This window comes from Brienomyrus brachyistius, chromosome 17 (genome assembly GCF_023856365.1).
Source record: "Brienomyrus brachyistius isolate T26 chromosome 17, BBRACH_0.4, whole genome shotgun sequence".
Classification (NCBI taxonomy): Eukaryota; Metazoa; Chordata; class Actinopteri; order Osteoglossiformes; family Mormyridae; genus Brienomyrus; species Brienomyrus brachyistius.
Window position 1 is genome coordinate 7684214 of NC_064549.1, and position 23039 is coordinate 7707252.

The 23039-nt window shown below is 39.4% G+C and overlaps 1 protein-coding gene across 2 annotated transcripts; it reads right to left on the minus strand.

The window, feature by feature from the left end:
* Positions 1–532: 532 nt before the first annotated feature.
* Positions 533–22306, minus strand: eml2 (EMAP like 2). 2 transcript variants are annotated; one of them, XM_048982287.1, is made up of 22 exons: positions 22152–22306; positions 18347–18526; positions 17245–17371; positions 14945–15049; positions 11463–11491; positions 11167–11296; positions 10274–10423; positions 9563–9632; positions 9019–9129; positions 8800–8895; positions 8487–8621; positions 8232–8331; positions 6531–6685; positions 5994–6119; positions 5734–5865; positions 5560–5627; positions 3961–4049; positions 2868–2965; positions 2704–2791; positions 2515–2610; positions 2291–2421; positions 533–1844 (listed from the first exon to the last, which is right to left on the minus strand). In XM_048982287.1, the coding sequence occupies exons 1-22, from the start codon at positions 22225–22227 to the stop codon at positions 1719–1721; spliced, it is 2418 nt and encodes an 805-aa protein (XP_048838244.1). In that variant the 5' UTR covers positions 22228–22306; the 3' UTR covers positions 533–1718. The 2 variants fall into 2 exon arrangements, with proteins under 2 accessions (XP_048838244.1, XP_048838243.1); XM_048982286.1 differs by lacking the exons at positions 14945–15049; positions 17245–17371; positions 18347–18526; positions 22152–22306 and adding an exon at positions 13935–14069.
* Positions 22307–23039: the final 733 nt, after the last annotated feature.

Consider the following 23039-nt stretch of genomic DNA (forward strand, 5'->3'; position numbering starts at 1 on the left):
TTTACGTTTGTTTCACCTGCACCCAGTGCACAGTTTTAGCCCACATATATAAATATAAATAATAATATTAATAATAATACCAATAACAACAATAATAATAATAGTAATAATAATAGTAATAATAATAATATATTTATTTCAGATTCAAGAAGCATACGAATATAAGGGCCCATGTATGTTGCGAAGGGGCGCTGGCCCCCTTGGCCTCCCCTGGAACAAACATCTTGATCTGGGGTGGAGCGTTTCCCACTCTGGGGACCCCCAAAGTGAATGACCTCAGGCAGGTGTGAGGATACTCAACTTCTTTTTCAGTGGAAAGCAAGTTTCTATGAAACTGTACATTGCAGAGGAAAATCACTGTTTGTTTATATACACCAAACAGTAGATGGGAGGTTGCAGCTTTAATGAGAGAACTTCAAGGTACGGTGTTCTCTTATTCTCTTCTATTTTTATTTTTGGGATCACTGTGTGTCCATCTAGGTTAACAGGAGTTCATTTAAAAAAGTAAATATGTTCCAGAAAATAGACCAGCTTGCTTTTAATGTACTTTTTATTCCCATTACAGATTATTCAATTATTCAGTTGTAACTCCTATCCGTCTTCACTAAGTGTGCTTGAACAGCATTGTGTTCTTTTCCCCTTAAAGAGACTGTTTTAGGACTTCATGTACAAATTTATAGATTTGTTGATAACCCGGTATGACAGTGAATATATGTGGTTCTTCTTATTTTATTGCATTTTTAATGCATGAACATTGAAACTAAACAGTTTATATATGTTTATTCAGGTAGAAAATCTAAGAAAAAAGGAGCAAACCCTACATTTATGTTAAAAGATCAAGGATTACAGTCCTGTGCATCACATCAAGTTTAGATATTTAAATTTCAGGTCTACTTATATTGATTTTATATATACACACACCACACCAGGCAAAAATTTGGACACGCCAAGTCACCCTCAAAGAAGAGTGATACTGTCACATCACATGACCTGGCCACCTGACCTAAACACAGTAGAGATGGTTTTGGAGGCATTTGACCAGAGGGTGAAGGAAAAGCAGCCAATGAGTGCTCAGCATATATGTGGGACCTCCTTCAGGACAGCTGGAAAAGCATCACAGGAGGCCACCTCATCAAACTGGCTTACAGTAGACAGTAGAGTCAGCCAGTCCCTGGAACAGTTGGGGTTAAGGGCCTTGCTCAGGGGCCCAATGATGGGATCAAACCAGGGATTTGATGATGGGATCAAACCAGAGATTTGAACCAGCGACATTCCAACCCACATAGCGGCCCGCTCCACCCACCAAATAATTTTAATACTTTTTGGTCAGTGCATAATTCAATACGTTATTTAATAATTTTGATGTCTTCATAATTATTCCAAAATGTAGAGAAAAGTACAAATAAACCTTTCCATGAGTAGGTGTGTCCAATCCTTTGACCGGCAATGTATATATAAATATATGTATATATGTAGATATAGATATAGAATCACGCACTTTTAAAATGACAGCAGAAGCTTCTTTTTCTTTCCCCAACAGCATTAACTACTCTTCTACGCATGCTTTTCCCTTTTTGCCACTGCCCCATCTAGTGGCTACTCAGCATAGTACAGTACAGTACACTCAGACAGCAGAATGAGGTTAAGAAACAGGTTTAGGCACAGCAGTACTGCCACCTAGAGGAAAGAAGGCTTCAGTGAAATGCACCAAGTTCTCTTTAGCTGATCGCCCACTGCAGGATGCTAGTGTCTTTTCCGCCAGTGGAGATCAGCTGACTGTTGTCAAGCAGAAAGGCAACGTTGGTCACATGGCTGCTGTGTCCACCATAAGTATGGGCAGGTGCCTAGATCGATATCAATGGGAAATGCGTTACATATTGAACCAATTTACCCGATTTGTTATTGGTTTACAGTCATGCTGCAAGAGATTCTCAGTCTTTCCCCATGTATACTGGCGTTTAAAATCAGTACAATTCTTTGATGGAAAACATTTAACTTTACAAAAACAAACATTCTCCATAATATATCTAGAATTTGTATACAAGGACGCACATACATATATACACACACTATACAGAAGTGAATCAACACATAATTATATAAAAGCAGTATTTTTAAATTCATTAACATACGTTGACATAAAAATATATCCTACATAATAACTATAACACCATAGGTACTTCCAGAAGTATAGAATTATGCTGCGTTATGCTGAAATCACTCTTAAAGTTTCAGTTAAACACAGAATGTTTTCCTAAAGAACAGATAATACACAGAGTTCTTTACTTACACGTGGTTGTGAACAAGGGTAAGAGAACAAGTTGACTTTGCCGAAGTCATCGGCAGTCGCCAGGAGTTTGCCGTTAGGTGACCTGCACGCAGCATTAATGTCGGTGCCATCTTCACCATCATGCCAGATGCCTGCATCAAGAGAAAAGCACCATTAGCATAAGAACACCTCCTGGCACCTGAATGCAAATTGATTTGATTTAAAAGAACCGGACTTTGTCTCACCAAAGACATTGAAGCCCAGAATACAGGTGGAGGTGGCCCAGTCCAGGTTCCGAACAGCGTCTGCACTCGTCACATGTTTGCTACTTGCCGATTCCCCTGACAAATTAAAAAAAAAAAAACATAAAATTCATGTACTCATTTTTCAGTAAAAGTGAATTCTATGCAAACATTTTTGAAGAAGAAACTCACAGAATAAGATTTCATAATCGCCAGAGTTGGTGACAATGTACTGGCTGTCTGTGGACCAGTCCAAGTGGGTCACAAAGCTGGAATGACCCTGTTAAGTAGGGAGACTCGTTAGGTATTTGTCGAGGGACGTGCTTTCGTTTCCGGGAGCATGTTAATATACTCACTGTACATTTCTTCAATCGTTTATACTTTCTTCCATTTTCTGTTACCGCATAGATGTAAATAAAGTTGTCGTGAGATCCCACTGCAAGGAAGTTCCCATCTATTTAAAAATAAACAATTTTAAATTAGTGGAAATTTACTCAAATGTCATATTTGAGACACACACCAAGGAACCCCAAATTACGGTCATATTTACTGAAATACAGTGACAAAATGTCACGTTCTCTTTCTAAAGACTTGGTGTTCATTTCAGATGTGGCGCTAAAATGATTTCCATGCAACGAAAATATACTCCACTACAGTTAAAAAAATGGCAGGTGTGTTGGTCATTAGCTACACTTTTTAATAATGTTACAGGGTGTATTTGTCATTTGGTACATAATTTTTGGTTTGTTGCACACAATGAAACAAATACATTTATTTACACTGGGGAACTTAAATTCGTAAGTACCGAAAGATTATGCTAACTGTGGCTTTGACTTGGTTACGGCAAATATTGATTACAGTCAGTCATAATGGGCAGTTTGGGAACATTTTGGTTTCCCATAAAGTACACCAGTACTGGCTGATAATACTTATATTGTCTGTCATCCAAGTTCAATATAACAGAGCCATTTTGCTGGATATGCATCACACTCGAGATGACATCCATGCATCCAGTGAAGTAATTTAAAGTAATCCTACAGAAGTACATATATAGTAAACGTGCAACATCAATATTGTAACCTTTAACAAATTTGTTTCACCTACAAAATGCAACACAATGGTTCAGGCTGAAAATGAGTATCCGTGAAATGTAAAAACCACACACTTGTGCGTGTGATACATACAGCAAAAGCTGATACTTGTTCCTGCCTCTTTAAGGGATAATACATTACACTTCTATTAGTACCTTTAATTATAACGGTAAGCATGCAAGAATCAGGAAACCATGCTGAATTAAACAATGCATTTTTTTTTATTAATGTGTCTTGTCATCAGAACAATGCTAATGTGCTCTAAAGACGTCAGTTTTGGGCGTCATAATATCAAAATATATAAGAGGTTTAAAAATAAATACATAAACAATCAAATAAATAAAATATGGTGCACTACCTGGTGAATACTTGACAATGGAGATGATCTCATTACCATCGGTGTGCATGGAAACGAGGTCGCTAGTTTCAGTGTCGAGGACCAGCCACCTACGAGCGTCAAAATAAACAGCAGCTGGGTCACAATGGACATTCACTGTCTACAGCAGTCAGAACTGATCTCTTACATGAAGGCTTACCATGCTAAGTACCGGCGTTTTAGGCATTCATACCCATTGTTTAGAAGTAGAAATCTTTCTGTACCATCTAAAAGCTGCAGGATCGCTGTCGACTCCTCATTCTGCTAACTGTGTTTTCAGCTTCTCATTATTAGTCTAGATCTATAGTGGCTCTCCTGAACCGATAGTATATATCGATTATGACAAAAGTTTATCACCACAACTGCTTGCATCCAGGGCTGTACATTTATGTTTTAATGCCGTGTTTCTTGATGATTACGAGATGATGTAATGGTATCTTTCTGTTCCTATCTTTAATCTGCTTGCTGTTTGTTGCATGTCACTGCAACCACCATGCAAAGCTGAATTCCTAAATGTGAACTTATAAGGCTGATAAGTCTCATTCCGATTCCAATTAGGCACCAGGCATCACATGGCAGTACTAAGTGAATGAACATTTTCTTAAGCACCACAATAGCAGTAAAACGAACGAGATTCTTTAGACATTCCTTCAGCACAAATTTTCATTTAACATTAGCCGCTCTCATTGCATGTTCAATGCAAAGCCGCCAAACATCTTAACCACACATCTGAAACATCCGCAGTCATCACAAAGCCTGCCGGCAGACTAGCATTTTTCAGTAGATTATTCTATGAGGCCCTGACCGCATGCTGACTCAAAGCAGCTTACTCTTCCTCATTTAAGTAGCAGTACATATGAGTAAAGTAATGCTTGTAATGCAGATGCTGCTATTTGGTTACCATTAAGGCTTTGTTAGGAACACAGTACAACATTCCCATGGGCCCCCCACATTTAGAGACTATACAGAGTGTTACTATGAGTTATTAACCCAGCTTTCAATCTAATCTCTACTATGGTAAAAAAAAAAAAATAGCTCAGCAACGTAGTTACTTCCTAATAATGAGTTATGCAAAACACAAAAACCTTTTGTGATGCTTCCAACTGAATGTTCTTCTTTATCATTTCCTATTTGTAATGTTCTGTTATGGCAGACCAAAGCCTTTGGATTGCCAGGTGGAATTCCGGTCTGTATCAGTGTCACCAAATTCAGACAGCTGGCTGGCGTGAGACTTTCAATCCGAGACAAGTCTGCTCATACATTTACACGTAACAGTTTCATTACCTTATAGTCAGTCGAACGACACCAAGGCTTTTGATGCGGCTAATTTTAGTTTTACGATTGCATAATATAGATTTGCCGTAAGGCTTCTTGCATGAGCGTGAGAGTCAGAGAGCCTCAGTGTCGTGTCAGATTAATTCTTATACTGACCATTATAATGCATTATGAAGGTGTCAATAGTGCATTATCATGACTGCTCTAAGTGTTACCATAATTTCCACTTGGATATTAAAGTTGTTAGTTTTGTGATTTTCTCAGTTATAGATCCTTCAGCATTGAGCTTCTATATTCATGATCTACCTTGCTGTCATGGTGCCCACTGCAACAACTTCACCACTGGGGTGAAAACCCACACACCGTGCAGCATCCTACAGGGTAATTGGGAAAGACATGAGGAACAAGACACCAGTTAATTATGCGGTGTTATCAGGAAATAAAACTGGATCTGAAGTTCACTATCAAACAGCTTTGGACCTCGATGTACTTGCTCCACAGGGGCCGATGAGAAGTGGCATCCCAGACATGTACCAGTTTGTCTTGGCCGCTGGTTACAAACCAGTTCTTGGTGGGATGAACATCCAGACCCCAGAGTTCATCAGTGTGCCCCTTTCCGGAGAGGGAGAGATTCAAATTTGATGTCAAAACTGGGTTTTGTGCCACAGTGGGTGTAAAACGTTACGGTTGTATTTGATAATCATCGAATATTTTATTGGTATAAAATGCTGCTCCTGTACCTGGACAATGGGACTGAGATCTCCAGCGAAGGAGCCCTGAAGGATGGCATTGCGGGTCGTCCCCACAAACAGCCCGTTTTGCTTCCCCTCCGCCAGGGAGCGAACTGGGCCAAACATCTCAGGTACCTGTAATTAATGAGATCAAAATTAAACCCCCCCCAAAAAATTAAAGCTCTTCCACAGCCCAACGCAAGGCAAAATAAAGTTTGAGTTACACAACTTCAACTGCATGGCCACTCCTCCAAAACATTAAGCACGCTTTCATAAACTGAGAATAGTATTTGGTAATTGATTAAAAATTACACTTCAGGGCAGATAAGAGCAGATGTTTGAAACGTAGCACAATGAATAATTTAGGGATGCTACAGAAGCAGATGTTTATACAACATTTTAGCTCCTTAAATGTTTGCAGATTAACAAAGAGAGCTGCCCAATACTGCCCATCGACCATGACTGTCATGCTGCACAACCCCTTCAATAAAAGAATAGGACAGTGATGTTTAATTGTTCAAAAGTTACCATTTAATGGCTGCCTACCTCTACTTCATTCTGCTTGCGATAGTCATGATCCCACTGTACCACTCTTCGGTCCTTCCCACCGCCAGATACCAGAGTCCCATCTTTCAACAAACACAGAGCGAAAATACCTCCCTCGTGGGCACCTGACACCACCTGTGTAATCCGATAACCACCTGCCAATAAAATGCACAAAAAAAAATAAAAATCCTCAAAATGCCATAATGAATAAATGTATGCAAGTATTTTCCGACCCGGTCCTCGTGGGCCCCACAGACAGTCCACATTTTTACTCCCTCCCAGCCAGTCACACATCTCCCGACTGGGAGAGAAGGGAGCGCAAAAATGTGGACTGCCTGCGGGTCCTCGAGGACTGGATTGGAAAACATTGATACAAAGAATTTAACGTAACGCTTTACATTAACTGCACCTGCATAATGAATTCATAGAACATTCATAAGGAGCATAAGCGTACCATAACATCCTAATATACCTTAACAGCTTTAATATACATTAATAACAAACAGTATATGATTACATGCATATAAATGTGTATAATCAGTGTGTCCATCTTTTCTGTATTGCCCAAGAAACTCCTGGAGACCCAGTACAGGATAAGTGTTTGGAAGACAGACAGGTCAAATTTTATGAATAATCCCCAGTCAGCATACAAGACTAGTAAAGAACATGGAACAGACCACCTACTGCGCTGAATGGCACAGAATTCTGTGAGACTGATTAAAAATGGCCACTACACTATGGATGACAGGAACAGTAATTTAATTTAAAACTAAAGGACGAAAAGCACCATCAATTTTACACGAGCACAATCATTCATCTGTTCCAATCACTACTGAGAGTGATGTGTACAGTAGAACTTGGGAGTTTCTATTCGAAAATGCAAACTTATGTTTATTATTCAGAGCATTAATATTCAGGGTCTGGTCTGTGGTAGATGTCATTTTTAAGTTTAAAACAATCAATTACAGCAAGCCGAAAACAGCCCAATTTGGCCAATTATTGTGTCTAATTATTTAACAGTTGCATTTGTTCAGTATCTTTTTCCATTTATGATTCATTATTGCTGGCAGTATTTTGGTTCTCTGCCAGAGAGAAAATAAACATTTAAATTATGCAAGCCCTGTAAATGCTGAACTTTTACTTTCATCCATCCATCCATCCTGCACAGCTGCTGACAAAGTACAGGACAGCTGGGAGCTCGAAGTCTATCGAAGAAAGCATAGGACACAAGGCAGGAAATGCCAGGACATCACAAGACACCCCCACACCAAGGGGAATTTAGAAAAACCAATTTGTTTAAATACATGTCTTTGGGCCTGGGGGGGGGACTGGCGTAAGGCTACAGTGTTATACAATAAGCCACCCAATTGTCGGATGTCTCATTCAACAACCCCCAATCAGAGTCCTGATTACAATGGCAAAAACAAAAACACAGTCTAGGCTGACTTAATTCTAGCCTATCACAAGCCTGTATAATAGTAAACCCAGGATCAACTAATCTTCGTCAGAGTCTTGCTTGGTTTTATGGATGCAGCTTGGACAGATACAGAAGTAATACTCTGCTGCTTAGGAAATAACTGAAGATAAAATTATTTTTTTTTAGCTGTTCAGTGGCTCATACCGATTGGCACACTATTCTGGAAGTTTAGACTGAGCAAATCCTGCATCACCAAAACAAGTATTAGCTTTTTTTCCCCCAACCTTTTCCCCAGATGTAGATATTCCCGCTGGAGTCCCCGGTGATGACATCGCCGTTCTCCGCAAAGGTTAGGCACAGAACATACTTTGGCTTCTCATTTTTCTGTACAGAGATTACAAGTAACATCCACAGAGAAAATATTAAAATTCACAATACCCAATCATGAGCTTTTTTATTCGAAGAACGATGAACTGAACAGACATGAATATGAGCTGTTGTCTAACGATATCACCTCTGTTCAGTGCATGTAGGTTTACCTCAAATAGACCCTGTCGTTTTGTAAGCGTCTTTCCTTCCATGGTCCAAAAATTGAGGTGGGATTTTCCACAAGTGACGATCATGTTTGCCTCAGTTGGGTGGAAGGCAGCAGCCAGGACGGAGTCGTTGGAACACTGTTAAATTAAAAAGGTGCTCGGATACCAAAAATAGCAAAGGAATGTGCCAAGCTATATTTATCGCTCACACTTAAATGCACTGTGAGAAAAACTGTGCAAACTGGCTTACTGGTTCTATGCACCTTATTATTTGTGTACTAAACATACTGTTAGAAGACAGTTCTGACTTAAGCACCTTCACATCTGCAAGTTGCTTCTCTTTCTGCCAGTCCCACACAGACAGGATGTGGTCGTTGGCATCGTCCACCGCACACAGATGGGCTCCTCCATTCTAAGCAACAGGAGGAAGATTATGCAACCAACAATGGAATTTACTGCCGTCAGAAACCTGATACATCATGAAATGTGTCACTTCTCTCTCATGATATCATCTGTCTTAAAATTCTGGGCTTACCGACTTGCAGAAGGCCACACAAGTAACGGCTCGATCAAACACTCCGGCACCAATGATATGCAAGGTATTCAGGCTGACCGAGTCCCACACCCTGATATGTGGATGTAGTTGCTAGGCAAAAACAGACAGTCCCAAGTTCAAATATAAGGGTTGGCAGAGTGATGTCATCATTGCAAGACTCTTAACCCTGATTGATTTCAATTCAATTCAATTCAATTTTATTTATATAGCGCTCTTAACAACAGTCATTGTCAAAAAGCACTTTACATATAACTGGCCCAAACCCCACCAAGCAAGCCTGAGGCGACATTGCTACAGAGACCAACCCTGTTTTCTTAGCTGCATGTTACTTTGGATAAATGCAACTGCTAAACAAAAACATGTCACAACTTGCGTATTTCATTCTTAAATGTGCATTAATATATAAAAACTTGTTTTTTGTGCCGTAACATTACATCACTGCCGACTTTTTGAATTGCTCGAGTCTCTTGTACGCAGTCTGTTCAGCCTCCGAAATACTTTTTTTAAGGAAAAGAAAAATTACCTTTCCGTCACTGGAAGTCCCAGCTACTTGTCCAGTTGCCAGGGTAACCATGTCTGGATGGACTCCCAAACTACAGAGGATTGTTACTTCAGTCAGAATGTGGCTGCACTACCAACAAAGCGACACGGTTTCCCAAATATCCCTTGTGAAGCAGCATTATGATTGCTTGTAGTTTGAGATTCATAATAATAATCTGATTAATTATAAATAATTAATAATAATCACTGCAGTTTGCTTCTGCTGTTGCATGAGCTCTGCATCGTAATCATTCTCGTCCTTGCTGTTGGACTCACTCATAGGTAGTATGGGGCGTTTGTGAGTAATTTTTAAAGAATAAGGAGGAAAAATTAACAAGGACTGGTAAACAAAACAATTCACCTTCCCTAGTACGGAAATATTTTGAATTCCGTAAAGGCGAAACTGAACAGAAAAGTGATTTGTCCACACGGCTTTGTCGGCACAACTTGGAACAATTGGGTGAGTCGAAATTTTATTTATCGCTTTATCAATATTGCATATCACAAAAAAAAAAAAAAAAATCACATTGAGATATTTTAAATTTTTCAAGTATCGTGCAGTCCTAGCTCACACCTTTATTTACCTCCTGTAAAAGCAGGAAGTTTTGTAAAGAAATCTCGAATTCAGGAACACAGGGGAAATGATTTTCAGCCCATTAAATACTAGGATGAAGGGTTAGAAGCTTTTATTTACCACTTGACGTCATCATTGTGACCCAGGTAATGTCGCTGCTGCTGCTCTTCCACATTGTACAGCACCACCACGGAGGCGGTGAAGTAGACGATTTCGCCCGTGGGAAGCAGATAGAGGTTGCTGCGACAGTCCCTGCCCCTGTACCCCAACCTAGGTTACTGAAAGTTAAGGAGCGCAATCAACCATAACCAAAAGGCTGGCTGAAAGCTGATTTATTTCATTTTCTTGGCATTCCTTGCGTCGCGTGGAGCAGGACGGGGCAGGTGAAAGCAGCTTCCCCACGGGAATGAAAAAAGTATCACTTTCATATTCTATTCTTCGTAAATCCCTGCGTCAATAGTTATCAAATTTTCTGGTTCAACCAGTTTCTGCTATTCAGCGGCCAATACAATCAATACAACTGATATTATAAAGGTTCCTCAAATTCATCTGCAGTAGGAGAAAACCTGTCCATGAAGGACTAGTAATGCATCTAACATTTATGGAGAAACAGCAGAGAAGCTTCGCTTTCTACATTATAACTTGCCTCTCTTAACCTGGGATAATTAATGAGTTTGAGTTTTTAGTGATTAATTGAGAATGGAAATGGATGGAATTGTGGAATATAATACAAGTCCGTCCATCCATCCATCCATCCATCCATCCATCCATCCATCCATCCATCCTCTATGCCCACTTGTCCTACGCAGAGTCCCTGGGGTCCGGAGCCTTTCCCAGAAGATATGGGCACATTCAATCTAAATTGTATCATATTAGCTTACACCAGTCTTGCATATGGCCAAGATAATGCAGAAATTAAATGTTTTAAATCTGGACCAAGTCTGATAAACCATCATAACAGCATGTGTCAAAGTGCTCTGCTCCGCAAAGTAAATCGAACAATACAAGGATACACCCAATCGAGCCTGAGCTTCTGTTCCGGCAGCTCCTGCTTAACGTCCAGGGTGTAGCTCTCCCTCAGCCCACTGGGTATATGCATGGTGACGGGCCTTCCACGGAGGAACATCTTCACATAGCCATCCTCTGAAAGACAAGAAGAGAAAGGACCTTATCGCACGTTTCCCCATGTAAACTGACTTACTACACACATGATCTATTATCCGTTTCGTGGCATATGCAGTAATGTTTATAGAAAAGTGAGAACAGCTTAACAACAAAACTGAAAAGCATGATGCATAGAAAAACTCACCCGCATTGAGGGTGCATTCTTTGGATTTGCTGAAAAACAGAACAAAGGTAAATAAATTTAGACAAGTCAGTCAGTACTAGAATCTCAGAGATGACGCATGCGTCATGTACCCCACCCATAAAACTACCTGTCCAAATTAGCTGATGTTTTCAAATATATCCATAAACAATACCTTTCTTTAAAAGTAATGTTTACATACACATATATACACACACGTTTTACACTGAAACGTAATATGTGCAAAATGCAGTAAGTTACCATAGTTATTTCTTTAATAACCAAGTGGAAATAAAAGATATTAACAGACATGCATGGCTTCAAACATTTCTGGGCTTAGCATAAAAACGTCAATAAGGCCAGTGGCGAGACCCAGTGGGGTCAGTGTGAATCCGTTAAATTATCAGGAGTAGATGTTATAACAGGAAAATGATTTATATCTTGTACCATCTCTTTTTCTAGCTAGACATGGCACCATTCATCATTCAGCTCTCATTAGAAACACTAATTATATGTTTATACATACATGTTATATAAAAGGCAGAGAAAGTGATAGAGAGTGAGAGTGTTAGAGAGAGAGTTACAGAGAAAGAGAGAGAGGGAGAATATTAAAAGTGAGTTTCTATTATTTAGGTTATGTTTTGCCATTTTCACTGTTCAGATAAAGAGGAACTTGCAAAAATATAATTAACTGTCTTTAAAAAGAATCTCACCTATGTACACATGTAAAGCAGTAATAATTTATTCACTACCATATACATATTTGAATGAGAAAGAATTTGTAAATATTCTGCCATACTTCTATTCAACGGAAAAAAAAACCGTATTGCATGGTTTCACTGCTAAACAGGCCTGAACGTTTCTTTAACGGCTGTTGTGAGCTACAGCCACGCCTTATAAACCTCTGATGCGCCCAACTCCACCCAAAATGGCAGCCCGAGAGCCAGAAAGCCCACGAAACCACGGCTGAAATTGCCACCCCCGCACTAATGAAAATAAACTACTCCCACTTCCTGGTACCAGGATGCTACAATATATGCTCTCATAAGAGAACTGTCATTCATATCAGCACTGCCATGAGTGCATGATCACATGAAGATACTGTAACATTTATAAAACATATAAGACTTAAAGGTAGCCGTCTTTCCATCTTCTTCACTTATGGTAAATATCTGATGGACATAGATATTTGTGAGACCGAGACAGAAACACAGCTGGCTGTTGGCTTGTTTTAGGGAAGCCCCAATAAACATCCAGTAAGGATGGACCTGGGACTCAGTAATGCGAGGCCATTGATTAAAGATCGCCGTGACAAAAAGTGAAAATGAGAGTAGGAGGAAAAGGAAGGAAAAATTAAATTGCTTTAAGCTTTAAGTTTTCAAATGTAAACAAAAACAATGGCCATTCAGACACAAACTGAATATGCATTTGATCTGATGACAGTCATTTTGCGTCCGAGTCATCCTTCTGACAATAAAACACCCAACCAATCCCTCTAAGCAGAATCATAAAAAACACACTAATAATCATTCCTATTGTCTCACCATGCAATTTTAAAAGGCGTACATTGAAGACTGAGGGTGAAAATTATACCAACTAATGAAATACAATGCACAATGGATGGTAATTTAATCTATAAATGGACACACAGATTACAGAAGCCAGAGTTAATGTAATAACTTTACAAACTGAAACTACACCCAGTATCATAATGAACAAAAATGAGTGGAATTGAAGGGGACACCATATAAAATGTGATTTTAAAGTTAAATGACTAAGGAAACAAATTAAACACAGGTTTTTATCAATGCAGGAACATTCAAAGAAAGGATTCAGCACTGAGATGGGTTGATTATTTCCTCATATATTTGCATCCGTCCAATGGTGCCTGACAAATTTCATGGGATAAAGGAACTGACGTAAATTTTAATGTTTCTTTATCCCTTTTGCAATGTTAGAGAAATTGCATTTCAATACAAAGCATCAAACATTTCTTTATTTTATTTCCTTCAAAAACATAATAAAAGAAAAAGATATCCCATACAGCAACAGACTTGGTCCCAAAGGAACTTGCACTAAACTAATAAAAAAACCCTGTTTGTGTTAAACAGCATGCATCTGTTTATAATCATAAATCAACTCTGAAAACAAGAAATGGGCCAAACTGAAATCTTCAAACAGCCAGTAGCACAATAAACTCTGCTCTCGGTGTAAAAACCTTAATGAATTCCTGGCGTAAAACCAAGGAAGCTCTACAAATCGTGTCCTCCCAAGAGACACGTATTATGTTACCAAAATTAAAAAGGATTTCTCCTTCTTCAGCTACTTCACAACTGATTTAAAAAGACGTTTGCAAATGCAAAACTTTCCCCCCAGTTGCTCATTTGAACCTAGAATTAGAAAGTTCTCAAGTACGAGGAAACAAATAGCTTCTTAATTGGAAAGCACAACACAAAGCAACACTTATAAGTTTACCTGGATGACTTCTTCATAGTAAGTACCACAATGTAACAAAACAGAGCTGAAAACGACGCATGCAGAGAACTTCCCTGTAGAGCTAATGCTAGTGCTTCAGCTCTGCTAGTTACATGGACTTTTCGGCCAATGGAAAAGCACTTCCTGATTCTGCAACACAGCCTTACTTAACTCTGACCACACCCCAATGCCTTACAGTCCAAATATTTAATTTGCAGCTACACAGGAAGAGGTGGTGGTTGCGCAGCACCTTTACTTCCTTTGAAGAACTTAATTACATTATAAGAATTAGGTTTTGATACTTTTTATGCACCATCACTTAAATTAAATACAAATATAAGGAAATGACTTTGTGAAACAAACATACACAGCACAGAGTGTAGTAGTAATGCATGTTTTACACATGTGGGACCTGGAGCTAATTGAGCACACTAATGCAGCTTTTATAAAAGGCTCTGCTCTAAGATCTCCAGTCTACGGCTGTCAGAAAAATCTATGCAACGCAGTTAAATCAATATCCTGCATGATACTCTCATTGGTGTGCTGCCAACACATAAAGCTCATGGTAAAAACAGCAAAAAAAAGAGTAAATGTCTACTTAGGTTTATTAAACAATTCTTACACTACTGTTTTTGTGTGTTCGATACTGTACCTTACTACTTACTGGATTTGGGATGTCAATTAACGGCATAGCAAATTCGAAAGCATCACTAAAACAAATCGGGTGGACTACTCTTTCAAATGTAGAATCGACCTATTTTAAACTAAGCAATACACTCCAAGCTCTTACATCAATTTGCCAGTCTAATGCTGGATTGGCATGACTAAACCACACTGTTTTCCCTATTGAATCCATTTCTCCGGAAAGACGGAGGAAGGGAACAAGCTACTGTCTGTTTGACCGTTGTATCTGGTCCATTTATCAGTGCAAATTTCAGTGAAACTCATTGGTGAGATATTGAAGAGGGCAGATATTAAGAAGGACTGCCATGCGTGGTTAGTACAGTTACCTCTCTCTTTTACCAAAAGAACTGCTGGAAGAAGTTGTCCTGCTCCGGGAGTCGGAGGATAAATCTCTTCTACTGCTGGATAGTCGTTCCGTGGAAATACTTTTTCTATATGGAAGTAAAAAATCATTAAAGAGAGATTAAAGCAAATAGGATGACAGGAAGAAAGATAAAAGATTACATTCATACTACAGAAGCAGCATTATCTGCTTTGAATAAAGAGGAAGTGAGTTAACAGACTGGTAGCCAACATCAAAATCAATAATGCCTTTGTTAGCTCATTGTTCCCCAAGAAAGTAATGAAAAGTAGGGCATACTTAAAACTATGTTGACTTTTCCACCCCCTACTGTGGAAATGTGTACATACACACAAACACACACACACACACACACACACAGTTTTGTAATTATATCTTTGTGTGGACTCTCCATTCATTTCTATGGTAAAAACCATAATCCCAGTCACGACACCCTTAACCCCTACCCAGCCCTAACCTCAACCAAAAGTAATCAAACAAAATACCAGACTTCAGGTATTTTTACTTTGCAATCACAGATTTTTATAAAACTGAGGTTATTCAAATTGGGACCTGAAAAATGTCCCCAGAAGTAAGGAAGTTTCAGGTTTTGCCACACTTTGGGGACAGTTTGGTCCTTAAATGTGATCTATGTAACCCCCTCCCCCCCCCCCCCCAACACACACACACACACACACACACACACACAAAGGCTTTTATTGTTATGGCATAAGGTTACAGGGTTGAGACGGACTTTTCAATTACTGACTCATCAGTCAGACAGCTGCGCACTGCGGTCTGTAAATAAGAGGTAGTTACAATGAGCTGCCTGTTCTGTGGCACTGAGCTGAGAAACGCCAGGGTCATTTTCCTCATTATCAATTCTGTTCTCAACTCTGACAGATCACTATAATCGATGTGTCCTTTTCTTTTCATAGCTCCTTTTGTTTTTAATCTTAATTATTTAACCAAACACTTAAATTATCTGGAAGCCATTATAATAGAATCCAAATAAAATGCATTTTAACAAGATTATGCCCCAAGCAGAAATTTATATATTGTAGACATCTGGTAAATTTAGGTAGTTGCTCGATGCTGATTGCTCTGATGTGTAATGTCAAAAGTCTTAAGACTAAACTGATGCATACCCCAGTAATGGTGGGGAGGAATGTTATTGTTCTATCTTGGCTCCTAAGGTTCTTTATTTTATTATTTTAAAGCCAAACTGCATATATATCAACAAAACTATTATGTGTGTTTCCAGAGCCCGGCATATTTCCCAGATAAGGCCAGCATGGGGGCATGGGGTATTTCTGTAGGGTTATACCCCCAAGGCTAAAAATTTGGTTCCTGTCCGTGACACGCTGTGTGTGAAATTTGCATATTCCTCATGTATCTGCGTGGGTCCCTTCCTTGTGAAAACCTGCACTAATGTTAGGCTGAAAGAACATGCCCAGTACGTTATGCGCTGTACTCCTTAAGGCACCTTAATGGACTGAGGTAAGTAAGGGCCACAATCACCCTGTACTGAATAAAAGGCAATGGATGATGGGTGGATATGTCCTAGACTAGTGTTTTTCAACCCAGTCCAGACAGTCTACGTTTTTTTGTACTCCCTACCATGAGCTGGGAGGGTAGGGAGCTGGGAGGTAGCAAAAACATGGACTGCCTGGCAGTGAGCTGGGAAGTAGCAAAAACATGGACTGCCTGGCAGGGAGCTGGAAGGTAGCAAAAACATGGACTGCCTGGCAGGGAGCAAAAAATGTGGACCGTCTGGGGGTCTGTGAGGAGCGAGTTGAGAAACACTATCCTAGACATGGCTTTCATCCATCCATCCATTTTCCAAACCTCTTATCCTACTGGGTTGCGGGGGGTCCGGAGCCTATTCCGGAATCAATGGGCACGAGGCAGGGAACAACCCAGGATGGGGGGCCAGCCCATCACAGGGCACACTCACACACCATTCACTCACACATGCACACCTATGGGCAATTTAGTAACTCCAATTAGCCTCAGCATGTCTTTGGACTGTGGGGGGAAACTGGAGGAAACCCCACAACGACATGGGGAGAACATGCAAACTCCACACACATGTGACCCAGGCAGGGACTCGAACCCAAGTCCCAGAGGTGTGAGGCAACAGTGCTAACCACTGCACCACCATGCCGCCCCGACATGGCTTTCATCTAGCATCAAAATACATTATATGATACAACAGTGCCATCTTCAGGCAAGGTTTGGTACACTCATTTTTCTCAATGGAGACTGTACATAAGCTAAGCTTACCTTTTGATAGACAGGGAAACCTCCTTTTTTGGTGATGATGGTGAGGAAGGGTAGCCCCCGAACCTTTTCTGCTGTACATATCCATTGCTGAATGGCTTGGGAGGTAAGGCTTGTAAAAGTTGACGGACTGACATAACAGAGGGTGACATATCAGTCCAGAATTTAGGTGGCGGCTGTTTAAGTGTTAATGTCAGCAGCATTGTCAGCCTTTCAAGTTCTATGTAAAGCCTTCTTGGTGGAGCTACTGGCTACTTGCTAAATGCCCATCATCTCAAGTTACTCTTTCAATCATCCTCCTAGAGGAAGACATCAGTGTCAATCTATCCAGCCTGCAAAAAGGCCAACAATTTAAACTAACTGTGGATTTTCAAGAATTAAGATGATCGCTGCTGAATCAGGTCCTGAGAGAGAAATCAACCAGACATATTCTTTAACCACGAGACATAAATTATTACCTAAAGTACCAGCTTTAATCAACAAATGGCTCTAATCCTCCAGAAAGAGGCCATTTAGATGTCATATGATACCACATAGTAGGGTCTGGTTGGCAAGCATTAGTCAAGAGGAGATACATCAGTCAGCATTTAAACTTATGCAAACTGCTCTGCCATTTGTCTTCTAAATTAGCAATAACATTTCCAGAAAAATTATACAAGTACTGTACACAAACACGCAAAGCGTAATTAAAAAATTCTCAAGGGCCTGAGATACAAACAGTCCCCAGATAAAGAACGTCCGACTTATAGACAACTCGTACTTAGGAACAGACTGTCATAAAGCCAATTATATTAAAAAGTCTGGTTAAATAAAATGGCTCGTAATAACAAATGCAACCGCTACTTCGTGACGCTCATGAAAACATTGTATGGCTTCGGTGGTTCGTCGGTTTGAGGTACAATATAGTACTGTATGTACCTACTTTTATTACTCCTGTATAATAATAATAATAATTATTATTATTATTTTATTTTATTTTTATTATTATGTAATGTATTTTTCCGACTTACCTACAAATTCGACTTAAAGAGCGGATCTTGTTCGTAACCTGGGGACTGCCTGTTTATGAACGCTGGTACCCTTGGGCATCGCAGCTGCGACTCACCCTTAGTGGATGCAACCTTCTTCTTGGTAACCTGCTCCTCGCAACAGCACAGTCGACGCAGCGCATCGGCCAGTGCTGTCTTCAGCAGTTGGATTTCATCTTCCTGCAGCTGGACACGCTGCTCCAAGTAGGACAGGCGGTCCTCCATATCTACAACGCTGCTCGCTGACAGGTTGTCATCTAGGCGGCAAAGTGAAGTGAGGGATGTTTGCAAAACTCGGTACAAGAGTTTTCCTTTGTTTCCTGCTCCCTTCCCCTTTCTCCCTACAAATTTCCCTTTGTATAAAATAATACCGAGGTACTAGTGACAGAGCGTTAACATGCTTAAGAAATCTTGTAGGTCCTTGTGTTCAACTGAACGGTGCTGTATTTAAGTGGTTTGAAGCAGGCGAGCAGACCGAAATTCAGAGAATATTAATATAAACATATTTTTATCGTTAACAGTAACACAAATTGCTGACTTCTGCAAATTGCAGCTGGACTTAGATTACGGTGGAATAATACCGGACAATTGTTGCATGCAACCAAAATATAAGCAACCCAGACTGTAAAAAGAACAGAATATATATGTATATATGTATATATATTCAAAAGCAGTTAAATGAACAAAAGACAACTAGCAGCATCAGGGAAGAAGCAAATATCATATAAGATAACATATAAGATAAGATGTAGGTATTACTCAAATGTAGCAATCAATGAAATGCACACATGCCCTCATTAACATTCTGTGCCGCGAAAGAGTCAAGGCAGCAGGCAGCCTGAAACTTAAGCGAAGCTAATAAATTTTTCATTGGCACTCTTATCGATTACCTTCCCTACCTGCCATTCCACTTCTCACTCGACAATCACGCAATATGCTTCACGGCTGCTCCCTGATGTCACATCTACTCTTTTCTAATGGCTTCCCCTCCACGATAACATGCTCTGTGTCCTAGCCATCCTCCTGCATGGACCACAAAGCATGAGGTGGCTCTCTGCAATCCAACACCCACCCTGCTGGCCATATGATTCAGCATTCTGCTGCCTGCTGGCTCAGACCCAGGGTGCAGCAAGAGTGGGAAAATACCCCCATTGATAATGAAAAAAAAATCCACACATGCTTAACTAGTCACGTAGTCTCAAGTCTGGATTCTTTACCCAGTGCTTGCGATGAGATTAAAAATATCTACACTGCAGTGGAGTTAGCTGGTGCTATAATCGGAATTGTAAACAGATGGATGTTTCGCTAAAGGAATCAGGTTACCTTGTTCAATGACACTACAGCAGCGGCTCTCCTGAGACCTTCGATTTTTTAAGCGCTATGCAACTTGCCATCTCATATCTAATACTAAAAATTAAACTGCAGTAGTAATAAAATCTTGAGGTTCAGGGTTCATGATTTTATTTAGAAGGTTGTAGATTTGAAACTATTGTCCTGGAATAATTTCTGCATTGTTGTTATGCTGGTTGTATCACAGCATTCATTCCTATTTAACCTTTTCACGTTTCATTTGGTTACATGACAGCATAATGGTGTGTGCAGCTGAGCGTTTTATTGTTGGTCAAAACAATAAAGTACCATCCATCTTCTAGCAAAGTGTTTCCCAATCTGGTCCTCTGGTCCTTAAGTAGACAAGTTCACTGTCCCCGAGCACCGCATTGTCAATCACTGTTCTACCAATTTTATTTTTATTTATGAAAAAAATTATTCATTCAAGAAATGCTGATTAATCTGACCAGAAAGATAAGTTATGAAGGCCAGTATCAGACCTGCTGATGTAAACTAACATGGCTTATAAACTAAGATTTTCTGCTCTTTTTCCAGATACTTGTATCCAAAGCAATGTAGAAATCAGAGCTCAGGATCAGTCAATCCCAGGCAAAACCGGAGTTATGAGCCTAGCTGGAAAAAATTGAGACCGAAGTACAATTTTTTGTTTCATCTCTTTCTCAATTTATGCGTGTGCGTCTGTGAATAATATATACACTTTTTTTTTAGAATTTAGTGCTCAGTTTTCATTGTTGACACACCACAGCACACAGTGCACAACAATGAAATGTGTCCTTTGCATTTAACCCATATGCGACATGGCAGGGGACAGCGTCCAGGGAACAATAACGTGCTGGTTGGAGATTTGAACCAGTAATCCTTCAATGACAAGTGCACTTCCCTAACCATCAAGCCACCACTACAGCCTGGTTCTTCTGTGTTTCTCATTAATGAAGAGCTTCTTCCTTGCTTTATGGGACTTCAGTCCTGCTTCTAAGAGCCTGATACAAACTATCCTATCAGTGCACCTCACACCTGCACTTAATGTTTCCCATTCCTTTTGAAGGTCACTTCATGTCATTGTCTGATTCATGAGACACTGTCAGATAAGTTAACAACCAACTCTGGCATTAGAGAGTCACTTCCACCCTCTACCTGGCTGGTTTCTGGTCGTTCCCAGTGTCTCCTGCTTCACCTTATTCTTGTGCATTGCTGTCTTAGAAATTTTCAACCTGGAAGCAGCCTGCTGCTCAGCGTAGCCTTCAGCCAGCAGAACCACGGTAAAACCAGGATTTAAAAAGGCAGATTTGTTTAAAAAAATGGCGTGGTCTCTTATTCTTTTCCACAGCTCTGTATGTGTTTTTATAAAATTAATATTTACCTTTTTAACCTCAGATGCAAACATTATTTTTTGAGCATGAATACCACTGAACATCATCCTTTGAAACACCATTCCTGCCGGAACAGCATCACACAAAAAAAAAATTGGGTGACTTGTAAACATAAAAGGCAGAATTAAAGCAGCGATACACGAAGAAATCATCGTGGAAAACTTGCTGTACTCTGCAAGAGATCAGAAACTATGGAGAAAATGTTTGCCTAGCAAGACAATAATCCAAAAAACACAGAACTAAACCCACCGCCTGAAGCAAGTTAAAATTGTTCTTCATCAGAACCAATAAAGACTGCAGTTTCTTACAAAAGAACATCCACATATTGACTGGAGAAGAAACACTTTTTTTATCAATAAAAAAGAACCTCTAAAACCACTATCACATAAACATTATTTAAATATCCAATTAAATTTTTCATTATAGAATAAGGTAAAAAAAATCTGTTAAACAAGAGTATTTTTTACAGCTGCTGAAATTTCATTATTATCTTAATGATATGTGTATGTTTTGTAATACAGGGTCTTTCGAATTCCTATAAATTTATTAAATCAAAGGCAAATTTCAGGTAAATTGAATGTAAAGTGATTAATACAAATAACTGAGGGGCAATCCGAGCGTGTTTGTTTCCATTCCAATGACATCACTCCTTCCAATGGCATCTATACTCTCACTTCAGAGCTACAGCAATTACTCAATATCAGAATTACAGTACTTAGCTACCACCATATTAAACTATTTTTTATAAACTATTTTTCAACAAATTATTTTAAAGTTTAATCATAGACTCGTGATTATTTCCTTCAACCTTGGTATCCATAACAGGCAAACAGAAAATGGCCATTTACTGTACTAAACATGTACAAGACAGGTGAAATGGCTCTGTTGAACACGCCTACAAACATATTCATAACGCAGGGTTACGAATATATTATTAACATCTCAAAACATCTTCATATACTTCCATCACGGAATGAAGAGTGATATTTTCATAATTGCAAATGCCGTAGTACGACTACCTAGCAAATGTACGAAATTTGCCTCAGTCACTGACGCTACATACTTAATGGACATGCATGACACTATTTACATATAGAATCTTAACAAGATCGCGTTTCATTTGACTGCTTAATGGACTGAAATTATATCGGGAAATACCGACCATTGCAGTACTGTAGAAGAAGAGAAGCGGTGTCATAAGCGTTTCTGCAGGAGACAATCCTTTCAGACATTTTCATTTATTTATTTCTTATGCCTTCTGTCCTCGTTCTCTCAGTCCTTCCTTGCTTCCCTCCAAAATAAATTGTACTTAACATTAACCTTACACAAGTCTGCTGCTTCGTTTGCGGGTTACCGTTTCTGTCTTCCCGGTCCTCCTGTCCCCTCTGTTCCCCTGTTTCTATGGAAACAGCATCATCGTCATCATCATCACGTTTTGTGTCGGCGGCAATAAAATGGAAGCAGCTTGAAACCCATTACAATAAAACGAAATCTAAATAAAAAAATGAAAATATAAATCATGAAAACAGATTTTAAAAAGTCCCCTTTACATTAAAATGTTATCAAATCTAAGTTATAAACCCAAAGACAATATTACAAACTACACTCCTGAGTGTACTGCCGTCTTCTCGGTAGTTCGAGTTGTTTTTTACGGCATGGTGGTTGATACCAAAAACTAATACGTATAGATAGATATCCTATCTTTGCTAAACACATTTACTTATGAACTGTGATGTTGAACTAGAGGAAAATGTGACCTTGTGCGACTATTGAGAGATTTATTAAAGATTTCTGAAGTGAGAATTATAAACAACCAGCATGAATAGGCTAATACGAATTTTTCTTCTCGAATTTCAAACTCTCTGAATTCATGATTTATGACCTGCACTCCTGTACAGATATATATGCACACAGTCACCTATTCTACATCCATTTAGATTTTTTTCCCTATCCTAGTTAGGCGTAATTCCGTCACCTTTGAACTAACTTAAAAGTATCTTGCTGTAACCTGGTTAACTGCACCTGGTTCTAATTGATATGCTTTTTTTTA